Genomic DNA, 17,846 nt, shown 5'->3' on the forward strand with positions numbered 1-17,846 from the left:
CTTCCCTTAGAAAAACAATCCTTCCCACTGATATTTGAAAGGCATTTTACATGCATGTAAATCTTGCACTCATTGAAAAACGCACAATGGCATCCCTGTGATGATCTTTGAAACTTTAGCTTTTACTTTTTTCTTTTCTTTTCTTTTTTTTTTTTTTAAAGAGACAGGGTCTCGTTCTGCTGCCCAGGCTGGAGTGTATTACTTTTTAAAGAATCGAGCATTTCCTTCCATCCTGGCGGAATTTGGAGCAGCGACCTAACGTGCCTTTCTCTTTTGCACCACTAGGTGGCCCCTGGTGCTCTCAGATGTCGGCCAGGCTTGCAGACAGGTGAATGCATCTCATTGGCTCCAGGGAGGCATGATGCCACCCGGCAGCTCTTTTTAAGAGAAAAGCCAGAACCGGTGGAGCAGCGACCCCTGAGCAGTGTTCTCTGTGCTGAGCGGCGGGACTGAGCTGTTGAGTTAGAGCCAACATGAGTGAGGTGAGTGATGCTTCGACCTGGAGAGGGAAACTTAGGAGTGAGAAGGGACCTTGGCTGAAGGACTAATCTCAGGAAATGTGAGGGACTTAGCAGTGTTGAGGAACAAATTAATCCTGTAATTATTTGCTTGGAGAACTGACAGGATTAATCTCTTGGTTTGAATGGTAAGTGCAGAAATTGGTTAAGTTTGCAACTTCTACAATTAGCCTGAGGAAGAGAAAGGTTTGCTTTCTGATTGAATTGTGACTTTGAAAAGTGCTTTGGGTTTTAGAGCTCAGAAGAGAAAGCCAAATGTTTTATTCTCTTACGAAGATGCGTGTCTTTGAATGATTCCCACGGTGATACCTTTCAGAATGTGAGTGGGCAGGTGGTCATCTGGTGAATGCAAGCCATGGAAGGGAAGGGGACAAGGTGGGGAAAGGGCTGGCCGTTGGGTGGCATTTCATGGCTCAGTTGTACAAACTACCTCTGCAGTTAATCAGAGCACCAGGGAAAGAAATGCAAACAGTAGTAGGAACTGGGAAACATCCGTGTGTATAGATCTGTGGCTCTAAGACCGGAGGCGGCCCCGGCAGAAGACGAGCTACAATTTTGCAAATCCAAAGTCACTTCTCTAAACTTGTTTGTACAAAATGTGTTTTATTGGGGCCAACTGACAGCACGTTTGTTTTTCTAAAATCATCTTCTCCTTTTTTCTCATCTATGAAGCAGATTAGCGGTGGTACAACACCATTCTCTAATTCAACTCAATAACCGAGCCAAATGCATTTTCATTTCCTCTTGGTTGGCACTTAAATAATTACTTTTAAAGATCTTTTATCTTCTCTGTCTCTTTTTGACAGATGGATGATTCTTTTCTTGGAAGTCTAGGGTAAAATTAACAACTTCAGAAATAAAATGCCTCCTCCCTGCTTTTATCTCTCTGATGGGTGATTTTTGATGTAAACATGACAAGAAGAAGAGCAAAGCACTATAAAACTTAGAAACGGGGTTTAGGACAAAGCCAAGGGTTTGAGGCAGGGAGAGACCAACTGTGGGGTGGAAGATGGGAATTCTCCCACCACCACAATCAATGGTACCTGTAACAGCAGCTAACACTTGCCTAATGGTCTGTGTGCTGACAGTGTCAGGCTGTCTCTGCACCTGTCACCTTCTTTGAACCTCTCAACAACTCTGTGCAGTGGGCACCATTATTATTCCCAATTGACAGATAAGGACACTGAGGCACAGAGATGGGAACTAAGTGGTTTGAGGTCACCAGCTAAAGAACAGTAGAGCCAAGACTTGGGCTGCAATGCTGGGTGGTTGACTGCCGGGTGAATCTTGATGTCTAAATGTGTATGGAATTTGCTGAACAGAGGGGATGGCAGAGGTTGGAGGAGGAGAGGGGAGGTGAGGAGAAAGAAAGAAAGAAGCTGGGGCTCTGAAATAGAGATGGAATGATGAGGATGAGACCTCCATTTCCCACATGCTAGGAGGAGGTGCTTTCTGCTGGACTCTACAGATATTTCAGAAGCTTCTGTGTCCACATCAGCTCACCTTGCTTGCAACAAGAAGGGATGGCTGCGTGGAGTGGTTTTTCTTTATATACAACTTATCCAATAAGAGTTTCCTATAGAAGAAGGACTTAGAAAGCAGCACAGCACTGAGGGGTGGCCTCTCGGGTCAAGTCAGCTACCCTGGGATTCTGGCTCAGTCATGCCCTCACTTGCTGAGGCTCCTGGCCAGCAAGGTGCTCATGAGCTCTCCAGGATGCTCAGCTCTGCTGGGCTCACTCAACTGTGCGGGTCTCCAGGGAGAAAGCATGTGTTCCAGAGCTCACCTGTGATTAGGGTCACAGCCTGGTTCTTGCTGAACGGGTAATCAGGGCAGCTCTGTAGTCACCGCCCCACCATGGCGCTTATCAGACACATTTGCAGGTTCTTGCAGGAGCTCTTGCCTTAGTTCCTTTAATGTGGATAAAAGCACACAAGAGGCGCATCCCACTTTTCTGCCTCCCCTTGCTGCTCACAAAACCCCTCCCAGCTCCCTGCTCCTCATCCTCCCTCCTGCCCTTTTCTCCCCGTCACATCACATGAGGCCTCCTCCCTCTGACCACCAGCATGGCCACCGCTCCTGGCTGATCTCCAAGTTCCTGGGCATGTGCTCCTTGGAGAGCAGGAATTTGTCCTTTGACTAAACCTCAGATCTGCTTAAAATCTTTAGTAAAGTGGAACAGAAGCTCCTTTCTGGGTAGAGAACTGGATTCCCCCTTCATGGCACCCCTCAAGGGGTTTCTTTGGTTGGCTGAATTAAATGTGGCTCCTAGTTTTAATAACTCTCAGGCAGAAATGGCTTTCAGATCATCATTTACTTGCATGTGTGACTAATTACCAAAGAAAGCCAGAGCAATGGATTTTGCCAGACTTTCCTTGACCTTAGGATTGATTGGGGTCTGGTGGGCCAATAGTGCCTGCTGCAGTGCCAGGGATGAGTGCCTGCTGTAGAGGCTCTGGAGCTCATTAGCTGCTTACCCAGGCCAGTGGGCAAGCCTGCTGGCTGGAGAGGACCCCAAAGTGTCATATACTCCCCAGGGCCTGCTCTGCACTTCCAGGCCTCCCCGCCTTTAAGGGAAAGGTAGAGTGGCAAAGGGAGCCTCGAACTGGCTTTAAACTGGGCAGCTTTACAACAAGACGTCTTCTTTATTTCCTGTAACAACACTTTTTAGGGGAAATGACATGTGATAGAAAAGAACAGCTCAGGAAAGTAAAGTACAGCGAGGAAACTAAAGTCCAAATTTAGGGTAATGTGAGAGAGAGGAGGTGGTTTGTGGGGGTGTCTGATTTACATTTTGGTATTAAAATATGTCAGATGTGCCTGGAGCAATCTATGAGATGAATTGGAAGAGAATGCAGCAGGGATCAGAATGCAGGCTTAAGTCTATCAGCTGGATCAGAAATCTTAACCATCACAGCCTCAGTTTACAAGGTGCATTCTTTCTCCCTCATCGTACTCACCCAGGCACAAGAAAAATGACTACCTTTGTTTAGCCACTTCATAGAGCTTTTGAAAAAAGAGTTCCTGGAATAATGACAGTCATTCCCACGTTCTCCTTTAGGTGTCTATTTTTAAGTTGCTTTTCAAAAGAACTCATTTAGGAGAGCTAGGGGCAAGGTTGGAAGGCATAAGGACAAACATCTGAGCGTGAATTTAAAAACGTGACACCCTTGCCCTGTTTAGGGTGAGGGTTGGAGACGTTCCAGGTCACATAATCAAATGACAGCTATTAATTGGACTTGAGACCCCTTTGGGAAAAGCCTCTTTGTAACCCTGAGTTTCACGGTCATGGGCTGGGCTTTTTTCTTGCTTTGGCGTGGATGGGAAAGTGCAACTCAGTACAAGGGCTGTGGCTCTTTCTTTCATCTAGACATTGGCCGCGGCGAAAGGCGATGCCCATCAAAGGCATGGTTTGAAAAACATCAAGGACATTTAAGGGTAAATCTTTAGATACACATGTCTGTTCTTAGCACCCAAACAGAATCCATGTCGAACTTAACGTATACGTTAAAATGTACAATAATCTCTAAAGGAAGAAGAAAGCTGTAAATGGCATTTTTCTTGACAGAGATTGCAAACGGGAGGCTACACGCAGTTAACTCGTGAGGTGAGGACACAGAAAAAACATGAATTAAAAAAATGTTTTGCCACTGATTTTAAAATATCATACATACAACAGTGGTTTGGGGCTTACATAGTTGACTCTCATGATTGCCCAGTGGAGGGACTAATGTTAAAACGAAACAGATCCTAAGAAGAGAAAGATTATGGCTTTGAGCTTCTTACAAAGTAAGGGTAAACTCAAACAGATGCTAATGGGTGGGTGATTAGATTTGTAAGGAGCTGTATATTTTAGACCAGTTTTTAAGCACAGATTCTGAGGGTGACTGCGTAAAATGTGGGTTTTGCAAATGGTCTGCAAAACCCAGCAACAGAAGGTCAAATGACAATTCAACTTCTTATGTAATTATAACCCCATTTGAGGGTGTACCTGCAGCAAGGACTCTGACAGATCAAGCAAGATCAGTTTTAGTTTCGCTGGACAACACCATGAAAGATACTCTTTCCTCTAATTGGGGATATTAAGTCCACATAGTCACCAGTTACAATCTGGGTTTGAAGTTCAACTTTTCCTAATAGAGAAGAGGTCAAAATTAAGCAGGAATATGTGTTTCCCAGGGCCGATGATTGTTAAGAGTTGCCATAAAACTTGTTTCCCCAGTCATGCATTTTGTGAAGAAATGCGGTGGGGTTAAAAAGTCTCAGGTTTTCTCTTTCGAATTTTAAGAATGACACAATGCAAGATGTATATTTTTTTTTCAAAAAGAAAATAAATGACTCATTATTGATTTTATTAAAGGTTTAGTGAAGTAGTACGATCAAGATGAAAAGAAAACGTGTTTTTGTAATGGAAAGTTTCTTAAACTTACGATGAGCACATTCTTTGTGTTATTTATGTACTTATTTATTTGAGACGGAGTCTCTCTCTCTTGCCCAGGCTGGAGTGCAGTAGCGCGATCTTGGCTCACTGCAACCTCCGCCTCCCAGGTTCAAGCAATTCTCCTGTCTCAGCCTCCTGAGTAGCTGGGACTATAGGCTCCTACCACCACGCCCAGCTAATTTTTGTAGTTTTAGTAGAGATGGGGCTTCACCATATTGGTCTGACTGGTCTCGAACTCCTGACCTCAGGTGATCCGCCCGCCTTGGCCTCCCAAAGTGCTGGGATTACAGGTGTGAGCCACCGCACCCAACCTGCGTTATTTTTTAAAATTCTAATTTCTACTCTCAGTGCTTCGTTAGAGATGTGATTGGGGGAAGGCATTCACAATTTGTCTATGGTCCTTCTGTCCTTAGACCACTGGACACATTGAACTATTTGGACGCACAAATAATATCAGGACCTAAGCCTGGGGCTTTTCATTAATTTAAAATGACTTTCTAGAAAGGTCTTCATACTGGGAGAAAAGAAGAATTTTAGGGGATGCGTGCATACAGGTTTATGTTATATTGAATGATATTTTTATGAAACACAACATTAAATATCCTGCTGTTAAAGTATTATAGGCTGCATAGTATTGATTAGAAGCATCCCAGACTGCGAACTTCCCAAAAGGGACAATTTTATGTCATTCACAAGTCTGACTGCTGGTTGGGCACTTGGTAAATGTCCAGTTACTGAACGAATAAATAAGTTTTGGGATGTGGATTTATCAGTTGCTGTAATCAATAGGCCAGGCACCCTCTTTTCTAAATGTTGAAGCTTGTGGTTGGGATACATTTGGAAAAGATGTATTCCATCTTTTGTTCTTTACTCCTCGTTTGAAACCTGTGTTTGCCATGTAAATCCTTTTATGTGGGAAATGGGTGCATTGTTATATACGCAACATAAGTGCTCTCATGACAGTAAAAGAAAATGAGAAAAAATAAGAAGGATCTCAACAGAAAGAACTCTTGACATTTGGGAAAATGTCAGGGAAAATATGGGAACTGAGCAAGGGACGTAGAATTCTAATATCCTATGTTTCCATGTTGTCTCCATTGAGACTAGCTCACTTCAGATAAGCTCAATGAAATTCAAGCAAAAGAGACTGTAGCCAGAGAGGCAGAGCCTGTGAATACCTTGGAAAGTGGTTTGCTGTATTGAAACAGAAAACCAATTTGACTGTGATTAGAAGAGAATAAGAGAGAGTCTAAGTAGATCTGTAGTAATATAGCCCCAGTGCCCAATCTCCATCATCCCAGTTGTAAACTCCGGCATATTGTTGAGGGTAAACATCTAGCACGCGGAAAGCAAGTTGCATATTATTGCAAGGAAATAATTTAATTATCATCTAAAATTAATTCTTAATAGCATACTCATAATATTAATTAAAATAAATAACTGATATTTGAATATTTAAATATTTTAGTAAATTTATATTTGAAATAGGAATATATGAAAATTTATATGCAAAAAGGGATGGATTCAAATTTCTTTTCTTGGGGAGTTCGAAACTGAATTGCACGTCCATATCCCCATGTGATTAATCTGATAGGAGCTCTGCTTTCCTATCATCCCCAGGGATGAACTATTTACCATTCTTCTTCCCATTTTTTAAATGAGGTGCAACGTGAACAATGAATACAGAAACGTTTTCCAGTCACCTGGCACAGGTGCCTTTGGGGTATAGATATGGGAATGTTCGATAATGGATTGTTTTGTGCCACAAACAAAGCAAGCTTGCCACAGTCATCAATGGCTCAAACCTATAAATGCCACATTCATGTTGGGGCCATTCTACATGAACAATTTAGCATAAGCCACACATTCCAGGCATGGGTCTGCTTGTATATTGTTTATGCCTCACAAAGAGCTCTGAATTTATGTTTCAGAATCTCACTGAATTTACTGCTCATTCCATTTCTGGAAGGGAAACACTTGGCCCATATTTATGACATTGCCAGCAGAAAAATCAATCACCCACTAAATGCCATTATTTTATATTTTACTCTTAACCCGCCATTTCATAAATGAAAGGAAGACAAATTAGACTCATAAAGCGGGAAGGTAATCATCCACAAATTGAACATTTAAGGGCAAGGAAGCAAAAGCTGTGAACTGTTCCAACCATTCAAATAAGGCAATTTTCCTCACAAAGGAGCTAGAATAGAGAGCAGGGGAGTCCCTCTCTTCAAGGTTTCTGCCCTCCATTTTAGGACAGTCTTCGACTTGGATGAGACTAAAACGTCTCCAGCCACACACGCGTCAGACCTCTGCCTCGTAGTTCAAAAGACGACTTTTGAATGTTAAATATTATTTACGACGGTTGGATAGCAAAGTGGGATCCAGATTGGCTTGAGATCACGCTATTCCTGGTATAGCAATCCAAGTCTGTGGCATAGTGGCATGACAAAAGACACAGTCATCTGTTCCCGTAGCACCACATCTGTGCTTTGGTCAATAATCGAATGAAGTAACGGTTATTTTAATTTTATATGACCTCTGAGAAAAGGACTCCAGAAGTTGACAAGACCCGTTAACATGTGTCTTAATCAAATAAGAGTAAAAATATAACAAGGAAACTCAAAAACACAAGAGGGAGAAATAATATAATTTCTTCCTTTTTTTTCAAGATTTTTTTTTTTTTAAAAAAAAACAATACAAGCATCTGTTCATCAGGTGGTTAAGTTCTAGTATTTTTAAAAAAAGCTAGTTAAAAGGTTACACCTGCTTTAAAATTTATGATTCTTATGTACAGTAGCTCCCCCTTATCTTCAGATGCCCGGTGGATGGCTGAAAGTGTGGGTGGTACCGAATCCTATGCATGCTATGCTTTTTCCATCCGATAATACCTGGAAGTGCTGCTAAGTGGCTATGGGCAGGTAGTGTAGACAGTGTGGATGCGCTGGGCAGATGAATGATTCATGTTCTTAGACAGCAAGCGGTTTCATAACGCTACTCAGTAGAGTGTGCAATTTGCAACTTATGAATTGTTTATTTCTGGGATTTTCCATTGAATATTTTTGGACCGTGGTTAGCAGCAGGTAACTAAAACCTCAGAAAGTGAAACCAAGGAAGGTTAAGGGGGAACTACTGTGTGCAATTTCTTTATTAAATAATAGCCACTGTTTCATTAGGAGTTGTTAGAGAAATATCACTTTTTTTTTCTTGCACCCAGCAAAATGACTAATTGTATTTAGGGTTTTCTTTTTCAAATTGTAAATTTTCTCACAGTTTTTTTCTTGTTATGCAGAGAAATCTCTGATGCAATGAATGGGTCAAATTTTGAGCTGAGTGTGGCTGTGTGACAGCATCTTGGGTGCTGGTCTCCTCATCTCTGAGGGGTGACAGCATACACACAGACACTGGCGCTGCCACAAGCCTGCCCATGTCCAAGACGGGCGATGGTGTGGAGCCTTCCTTTACAGATCATATCTCTGCATCTTCCAGAGAGTTTTAGGTGGAAATAGCAACAAGCGAAACTTCAAACCATTATGCCATAGTGAGATCTTCTCCTTACAACAATAAGGGTGACTTGACGTGATTTTATCCTCTTGCCTTCTATGACTTTCCACAATTGTCGTTGCTCTAACAACAACTGTCTGTTTTAGCATATCAATGTTTTGGGAACTATCTTCTCAATCTTCCTGCAGATCCATAATAGAACAATGGAATAGTGTCCACAATGACTAAGGATAGCAATACTCCGAAGTTTTTGATAGTGTACCTTAATAGGGAAAAAATTTGACCATGTATATACAACAAATTTTTATTGATTTTACAATTATGTGTACATGCGAATATGCCAATATAGTAAGAGTTAATCATTAAAGGAAGGGTAAGGAAATCTGTAATTCCAATAGACTTTTTGCTAACTGTACTTCTTTTTGAGTCTAATTTGATGGCTGAGGTTTTTAAGCTTGTGTTGGTGCCCATGAAGACATCCTAAGAAAAGAAGGTTTAGTTAGTGCTTCTGTCATTTCCTTGGTGTTTGTGCTGATGGTGTTAGTATTATTTTCAGTCTATGATTTAATGCAGAATTTTTCAATTAAATCTGAATATATATTTAATTGAAATATATATTAAATATATAGTAAATAATATATATATGATTTACTATTTTAACCACTTTTAAGTGTACAGTTCAGCAGTATTAATTACATTTACACTGTCGTGAAACGGGTCCACAGAATTTGTTCATCTTTCAAAGCCAAGAATCTGCACCCATTCAACAACCACTCTCCATTACCCTGCCCCTATCCTCTGGCAAACCCATTCTATTTCTTACCTCTATCAATTTGACTACTTTTGGTACCTCCTGTGCGTGGAATCATACACTATTTGTCTTTTTGTGACTGGCTTATTTTACTTAGCATAATGTCTTCAAGGTTCATCTATGTTGTGGCCGGTGACTATATAGGACATTTTAAAAGCCACTTACCTACTGTGGGAAGATTAGTTTAGTTAAAGGTAGATTGTATAATCTGTAAATCCTCTTAATGGAACATAAGGAACTGCAAGGTATCACGTGATGATATTCTGAGAGCAAGTCAACAGGCAGTGTGTCTGGGACAATCTCCCATTGTGGGACTCCTACTCTTTCCTACCCACCAAGTGATGATGTCAGTATCAATCCAGATATTAGCTATGAATGAAACCTAATTTTTAAATTGATCTTAGATCCTACACAAATATAAATAGAAATTCTAAAGTCTTCTTTACCATGAGTGTTTGTGGCAGTGAAGCACCTTACAACCCCAGAGGTGCTGTTGACACTGTGTTCTGTGCCAACAGCACCACCTGGAGTTGTGCTGTGAACAACCTAGGCCACTGAACATGGTGGCTCTGCCCTTCCTTGAGTTGATGTCAGCCTGCTTAAGGACGGTTGACCTTGAGAAAGGCTGTCGTTTTTATAGTTCCACTTAGAATTCAGGGAATCAGAAAAGGGCATCGTTGTCATTTCATTCAAAGCGGTCATTTTAAAATAGGGGACTGAGTGTCCAACGATGAATCTTGTGCAAAATCACAGAGCTTCTTGAGAGAAAGCCTAAGTTTCCCTTCCACATTTTCCATCTTATTACATTTCTCATTTTCTGGATACAACCCAATTTCTTTTAAACCTGTCCAAATTCCACTTAGGGTTTGCACAAGTAATTTATTAAATTAAAATTGTCCTGAATATTTTTATTAGCCTTGAGTAAAAAAAGAACAGCCACAGAAATCTTGACAAAGCCATTTTTTTGTTCATCAGGTCTTCCACTCTATTTCTAGGGATTCCAGCTTCCACCCTGACACCCCCAGCCTCCCATCCCATCACACACAGAGAAGCTGAGAAATGTTAATAATGCTACCCTGTGGAATGTTTCATTAAGACCCTTGTTGGGCACAGTGGCTCACTCCTATAATCCCAGCACTTTGGGAGACCAAGGTGGGAGGATTGGTTAAGCCCAGGAGTTAGAGACAGCCTGGGCAACATGGCGAAACCCCGTCTCTACCAAAAATTAAAAAAAAAAAATTAGCTGGGTGTGGTGGTGCATTCCTGTAGTCCCAGCTACTCAGGAGGCTGAGATGGGTGGATGGTTTGAGCCTGGGAGGTGGAGGTTGCAGTGAGCTATGATCATGCCACTGCACTCCAGCCTGGACAACAGAGCCAGATCCTGCCTCAAAACAAAAACAAATACAAAAACAAAACAAAACGATCAAAGAAACAAGACCCTTGTTGGCAAAGTTTTCTTTTGTGTTGCCTGTTAGTGTTCTTGACTTTGAGGTTATACCAATCACCTTTATGCCTTGCTTACTCCCTAGTGCTCTGTTTGAATGAGGAAGAGCATTCTGAACCCTAACATACTCAATTTTTAGAAAACATTTGTCCAGAAAAAGGTGGCCCTTTTTATGGCCAAAACCATTGCATATATAATCAATCATCACAAATTTTGTAGTCACATTTCTTTTTTCTTCTGGACTGTGACGAGAGAGAGAGAGAGAGAGAGATTATGTCTTCTTCTATACCATTTCATCTTCCCAGCACTATATCATTGAACTCCCATTGATGGAGAATCAATAAGACGTGGTCCTTACCCCTTAAAGAACTTGTAGGGGGAGACAGAATCACATAAAATTAACTCTACTCTGGTGTCCACGCAGAGCTACAGGCCTATTCTCTGTATAAAGCAAGTGCCAGGATGCATGGGTTAATTTGCCATTGCTCAGAGCTGGGAAGGAGAGGAAAGAAGATGCCAATGGATAACCTTCCCAAAGCAGCCGGGGCTTACAGAAGTAGGGGCTCAACACACATTGATTGAAGAATAGCACTACGATAGCACTCTGCGAATCTTAAAAGTCATACAATTTAGAGCCATGTGAGAATTTAGCAATCTTCAAGCTCATTGTATAGATACATGTCCATTATGATACTGTAGTTAATTCTGAACTCCTGCCTGGTGATAAAAATTGCTTTAAACACGTTGGACATTTTCTCATCCACATCAATGAATATTTGGGCTCTATGGACTTGTTGCATCTTTCTTTAAAAGTGAAAAGTCTTCTGTATATTGGAAAGAGATTACATGAGGACAGTCAATTACATTTTTGAAAGTGCACACATTGGTTGGTTGTAAAATTTACATGATCCAATTGTGAGAACTGTGTACATGGATTTAGGTATGTCTGTTATTTCCCTCTGTGAGAGTATCTATCCGTGCTTGCTCATGGTAGAGTATCATTGCACTCTGTATTTCAGAGCTTCTAGTGGCTTCTTAACCATTATATTATTGTCTTCTCTTTGAAGTTTGCTCAGGGGATGGGCTCAACTCTGTATTTATAACTCTGCTCTCACATATGCTTAAGTCTTGTCAAAATATCTAGATAATACAGTGCCACACCTCAAATATTATTTCTGGAAATGTTCTATACCTCAGAAATGTGGGATATTTTACCTCTTCTTGAAGAAAATTTTCTTTTCTTTCCTTTTTCTTTTTTTTTTTTTGAGACTGAATTTTACTCTTTTTGCCCAGGGTGGAGTGCAATGGCGCTATCTCAGCTCACTGCAAACTCCACCTCCTGGGTTCAAGTGATTCTCCTGCCTCAGCCTCCTGAGTAGCTGGGATTACAGGTGCACGCCACCACGTCCAGCTAATTTTGTAATTTTAGTAGAGATGGGGTTTCACCATGTTGGCCGGGCTGGTCTCAAACGCCTGACCTCAAGTGATCTGCTTGCTTCAGCCTCCCAAAGAGCTGGGATTATAGGCATTAAGCCACCAATCCCGGCCAAGAAAGTTTCTTAAAATAGATGTAGCAATTTGTCAAGCACCTCCACCAAATACCTCCTTCAAGTTCATAGTTATTTTTCATCCAGATTCCTTCTTTGCCATCTTTAAAAATGATTCATTTGGTTTTTCAGGCACTATTCTATGAATTTCCATGTCATCACTTTTTTGCTGAGTTCTTGCTGGGAGCCAGAATTGGCTGAAATTCCTATGAGAGTTCCCCCACAGTTGCATTTTGGATGAGGATTTCAAATTTCACATGACAAAATATAAATGCCGCTAAATGTAACTCCAGAGGTACAAGCAGTGGCGTCGGAGGCCCCTTCTCTGGCTCCTTAATGTCCGCATTAGTATTACAACAAGGAAAAGAGACACGGGCTGAAGAGTCAGGCAGATACTGGCAGAAGTGAGTCCAGTTAAAAACACATCATGGCTCTGTAACCTGCCCTCCTGGCCCCCTCTGCCTTCAACCTCTTTTGAGGTAACGTAGCTCAGAGTTCGGACATCCATAAGAGCCTGTGACAGGGAGTAGGGCAGGACCAGTGACATAATTTGTGGCCCCAATGAAAAATCAATACGATGCCCCTTGTTAAACATTGATTAGAATTTGAAGATGGGGACAGCAACATATCAGACCAAGCCAGGGCCCTTCTGAGAGTGGTCTCCCTTGGACCACTTGGGTCACTCTCTCATGAGGCCAGTCCTGGGTCAAAATGAGAAGCATCCCAATTGTTTTTTAATGAACAAATTAAAAACAAAAGAGGCAGAGCTGAAGAAACATAATTCCATTATCTTTGCAATGTCTGGAGATATATATATATATATTCCCTGTCCAAGTGGAAGCTCTCAAAATGGCCCAAGCCTGACCATGGAGGTCAGTGGGTGGAGGGTCTTTCCCCCACATCCAAGGGAGCTTTCAAGTTGGTTTGGAGGAAGCCTCCCTAGCAGCATGCTTGAATAAGAAACTACTGTGTTCAAGCATCAGCTTGGCTGGTGCTGAGGACTCTTTTGATGATGAAGTAATAAAATGGATTCAAAATCACTTGGAATATGCATGTGCATCTGTGTGTGCGTGTGTGTGACTGTGTGTGTATACGTATGTATGTTTAAAGGCCATATAAATGCCAAACTCTGTGTGCAAATGTCCTCGAATTCTGATTCCAACTGTCTTTATGGAGTGCTGGTTGTTTATCCAGGTGAAAGCATCCGCTGGCCAGTTTTGTTCCACGTGTTTTTCTATCAAGTCTTTGGTCCTCACTTCTTCTTCTTGAGTATGTCCAGAGGGAACAGAATGCAGATGTACTAGGCTTTTCAATTAAAGAAACATTTTTGTATGCTGGGCTTTGGAAATAAAGAGGTCTACCTTAGTAATTCCGGGATCAATATGTGCAGATGGGAAGTAATTTGGTGGTGTGAGCTTTGGCCATTTAAGTGCCTTGTCCCTGGAAAACAATGTTTAAATTGGAATTGGGTTTATTTTCCAGCCAATTAAATCCTTCTGGATTTCAGAGGAATTTGAAACAAAATATGGAACAAATATCTATTATGAAGGAGGCACAGCTGTTAGATGAGTTGGTTGTTGGTAGTGGTGATCGTGTGTGCATTTTATTTTTTTTTGTGGGAGAGTAGAATTTTCACTTCTGCGGGGAGCATCTGATCAAATGGCCCATATAACTTTTACCTGTCTTCTAATCTGAGTCTCAATCCACTTCTTGGGCTGTGACAGCTGATTTAGGACAAAACATTCCGTTTCTTCCAAAAGTATACAATCTTGGGCTTCTACTGTTTTCTGAAGCTATTTTTGTTCTAGTTGAATGTTGGGGGGAGAAACCTGGCTATTTGTTTACTATTATACCAAAAAAGAAAGTCTCCAGCTTCTGAAGCTTGGGACACTCACTATTAGAGAAACATGTTTGGCAGCACACAGGGCCAAATAAACTACACACCTGCATTTCATCGCAACAGGTCATTGCGGGAACAGTGGCATTAGCCTCCATAGGAAAAGGGTTTGCGTGAGGGTCTAGGAAGCCAGTTAAACACATGAAAAACACATTGAGACACCTGGACAGAGTGATTTGTGAAGCAAGAACTGTTTTCATGGTGCCGCGGTCCTGTCCTCACAGATGCATGAAACGTACATCTGCAGTTCTGACATCACAGCGGACACGGGACTCTGAGTGATGCATTACGGAGTTCGCTGACAATGTGAAATGCATTTGTCCCGTTTTTTCCTAAAATGGCCCACCTATTTTCAAATGCAGAGTCCTGTGCGATGTCATACATTTCCACAACGTTGCTTTAAAATAAGAAAGGGCAGGAAACGTGATTCCAACTCTGCAACCAGATGGACTGAGGCATAATATGTCTGCATTGTTGATGGCAGAAAGGGGGCGTCCAAGTCAGGTTTTCCGTCTTCCAAGCCAATCTTTCCCCTTCTAGACCGGAAAGATTAAATGGCAAGTAGATCACCAAGTCAATCTGCCCAGACTCAAATTCCATTCCCTGACCCCCTCACATAGCTGTAACATGCTTGGGCATAATCCTAAGCCTCTCTGTGTCTCAAGTTTTCTCTCCATCCAGTCGGGATAAAGGTAGTAGCCACCTCGTAGTAGGCTTGTTTCCATGAGTGTTTAGCTGTCATTACTATGACTGAAAAAGCATAGCTGCTTGCATTTGCAGACAGAGCCTTGTGCCTTGGTGCAAAGAAAGGAAAACATCTTTGCCAAACTTGGAGGTCTCATCTATTCACTCAGCTCTAAATATGGGCTTCTCTTGAATAGCAGTAGGTTTGGCCTGTGTCCTTTCTTTCTCACACCTTTTTGTTCACTTGATGGGGATGCCGAGTGCAGCGGTACATTATGCTTGGCTCAACCGTGGCAGAGCCAGTGTGGCCATGGTGAGAGATCATTCAGGATGGATGACTGCTTAGGGACTGGCAGGGCAAGAGTCTCCCAGCTGTTGTGGCATTTCATCCTGTGGTCTTTGGTCATTCTTTGGCTTTTATCTGAGTACACCCGGCATGGCATTTTACCAGCTGTACTGGGGAGGACTGGGGGAATGGAAAGCTGGCATTACTGCTGAAAGCAAAGAAAAGATGTGTCTTTCTCTGTGGCCGGTTTCTGTAATCCGGGAAGACCCTATGTGGGTTTTCTGATCTCATGCCAGCTTCCCTAGCCTTTGAAGTATAAAATTGCTAGAAGAACCACATCATCCTCAGAGGGACAGGCAGGCATCCTTAGTGTTCTTGAAATGATTACATCGTCAGTTTCATTTAGTTCTAGAAGACTGGCCCTGCCTGTTGGTTTTTCCCCTAATCGTCTGTGTAAGAAAGACTTACCCTTAAATGGGTGAGTTACAGGCAGGGCTCAGTTTCTGTCATTACACTGATCTTTCACTGACAGTTTTCCACCCTCTGTTACTCTTGGCATCGGGCTGGTCAGCCATAACTTCTAGGGATGGGGAGAGAAATCGAATCTCTTCTATTCTTCTCTGTACTGGTTCAATCTGGCAACTTCTACATAGACTGTGAGAATATAACCTTGTAATAAACGTTTGGGTCTCTTTGCCTTTGTCCGAGAGCCCACTGTTATTTTTTTTCTAATCACAGCAGCTGCTCTAGCTAGCATCTGGCTCATATACCAGCAGCCTTTATTCTGAGACTAATCTAAGGATTCAACACAAATTCAGGAAGGCAATCAAAGAAGTGGGTTGGATGGACAAGTATTTCTTTGGGTACAGTTCAGATGCAGAAGGTGGTAGACACCTACAATGATGCATTGTCCTAGCATCCTACAGATCCATGGGGTTGCCAAGGGTGGCTTGGTGGGGTTGGGGGGGGTGCAGGTGAATTTGGCTGTAGCTGGGATAAATGGAGGTGCTTGTATGTTGATTCCTGGGCCCTTTGATCCAACCTCTGGTTTGGGGAGAGGCTGCTGATTGGAGCACATGCACACACCTTGTAACAGGGCTACTGAATTCTCCCAGTCTTCCATCCACATTTCTTCTTTGTCATCAGCGTACCCTCCTCCTGTATTTTCCCTTTCTAGAAAAAAATATGAGCTGTGATTTGTACAAAACACACAAAATGCATCGGTTGAAATCAGAGATCCAGGAAACTTCAGCTGAAATTAACAACTTCATAACACAGGTAGAGCCTGCGTCCTTCATGAGAAAAATGACACAAATCTCAGTATTCTTTGTTTGGAGTCTCTTAACATCCATGTGAGGTACATATTTTCTGTATGCTATTTTATTTTAATTCACCATGGAAAAGAAACTGGTCAGATAAAGAAGCCGAGGCTTTGAGGAGCGGAATCATTTATTTGTGGTGATTCCGCCGTATTTACTCCCAGTGTTTCAACTGTGAGCTCAATGCACTGTTTTCATTACCTTTACTATATTGCAAGTTGAATACAATGAAAAAAAAGGAGAAACATCTCTTCTTAAGCCTGTTTTACCATTATTTTGCTGTCTGATTTTTCTTAGAGACCAAATCCATGCAATGTGAGCGTTTTTATCTCATTTAGTTCTCACACATTAATGAGGTGGGTATATTGTTATTCTCATTTAATAAAAACAGACACTGAGGCTCAGAGAAGTTAAGTGACCTGAACTGGGCCACACAGCTGCTGGGGGCCAGGGCTGGGATTACCTGGGTAGTTGGATTCCAGCACACTTATTTTTGAGGTTAAGTTTATTAAGGTGTAATTTACATGTGGTAAAATCTACCCCTTTTAGTTGTATGTTCGATGAGTTTTGACACATATGCAGTCTTTTTTTTTTTTTTTGAGAGATGGAATTTCTCTTTTGTTGCCCAGGCTGGAGTGCAATGGTGTGATCTTGGCTCACTGCAACCTCCGCCTCCCAGGTTCAAGCAATTCTCGTGCCTCAACCTCCCAAGTAGCTGGGATTACAGGCATGCACCACCACGCCCAGCTAATTTTGTATTTTTAGTAGAGATGGGGTTTCACCATGTTGGTCAGGCTGTTCTCAAACTCCCGACCTCAGGTGATCGGCCTGTCTCAGACTCCCAATGTGCTGGGATTACAGGAGTGAGCCACCGCACCCAGTTGACATATGCAGTCTTATAATTGAGATATAGACTATTCTGGCCAGGCATGGTGGCTCATACCTGTAATCCCAGCACTTTGGGAGGCTGAGGCAGGCAGGTCACCTGAGGTCAGGAGTTCGAGACCAGCCTGGCCAACATGGCAAAACCTTGTCTCTACTAAAAATACAAAAGTTAGCCAGGCGTGGTGGCATGTGCCTGTAATTCCAGCTACTCAGGAGGCTGAGACAGGACAATTGCTTGAACCCAAGGAGGCAGAGGTTGCAGTGAGTGGAGATCATGCCACTGCACTCCAGGCTGGGTGACAGAGGAGACTCCGTCTTAAAAAGAGAGAGAGAGAGAGACAGAGATTATTCTATCACCTGAAAAGTTTCTTTGTGTGCTTATGGTCAGTCCTTTCCTTCTACCCTTGGCCCTAGAGCCCACATTCTTTACCAGCACACCTTAAATAAAAATAAGCCCAATTACGATGCAAGGTATTTACACCGTTTTGAGAATAGCATGATCATATCGGC

At 42.2% G+C, this 17,846-nt stretch overlaps 1 protein-coding gene across 1 annotated transcript in view; it reads left to right on the top strand.

Annotated features, from left to right (window-relative positions):
* The first annotated feature begins 285 nt into the window (after positions 1-285).
* Positions 286-17,846, top strand: part of PCP4 (Purkinje cell protein 4) — a 61,975-nt gene continuing 44,414 nt past the window's right edge. Inside the window, exon 1 of the mRNA XM_004062827.4 lies at positions 286-482. Coding sequence (XP_004062875.1) covers positions 474-482 — 9 coding nt within the window. The 5' untranslated portion in view covers positions 286-473. The remainder of the gene's footprint in view (positions 483-17,846) is intronic.

Source organism: Gorilla gorilla, chromosome 22 (assembly GCF_029281585.2).
Source record: "Gorilla gorilla gorilla isolate KB3781 chromosome 22, NHGRI_mGorGor1-v2.1_pri, whole genome shotgun sequence".
Lineage (NCBI taxonomy): Eukaryota > Metazoa > Chordata > Mammalia > Primates > Hominidae > Gorilla > Gorilla gorilla.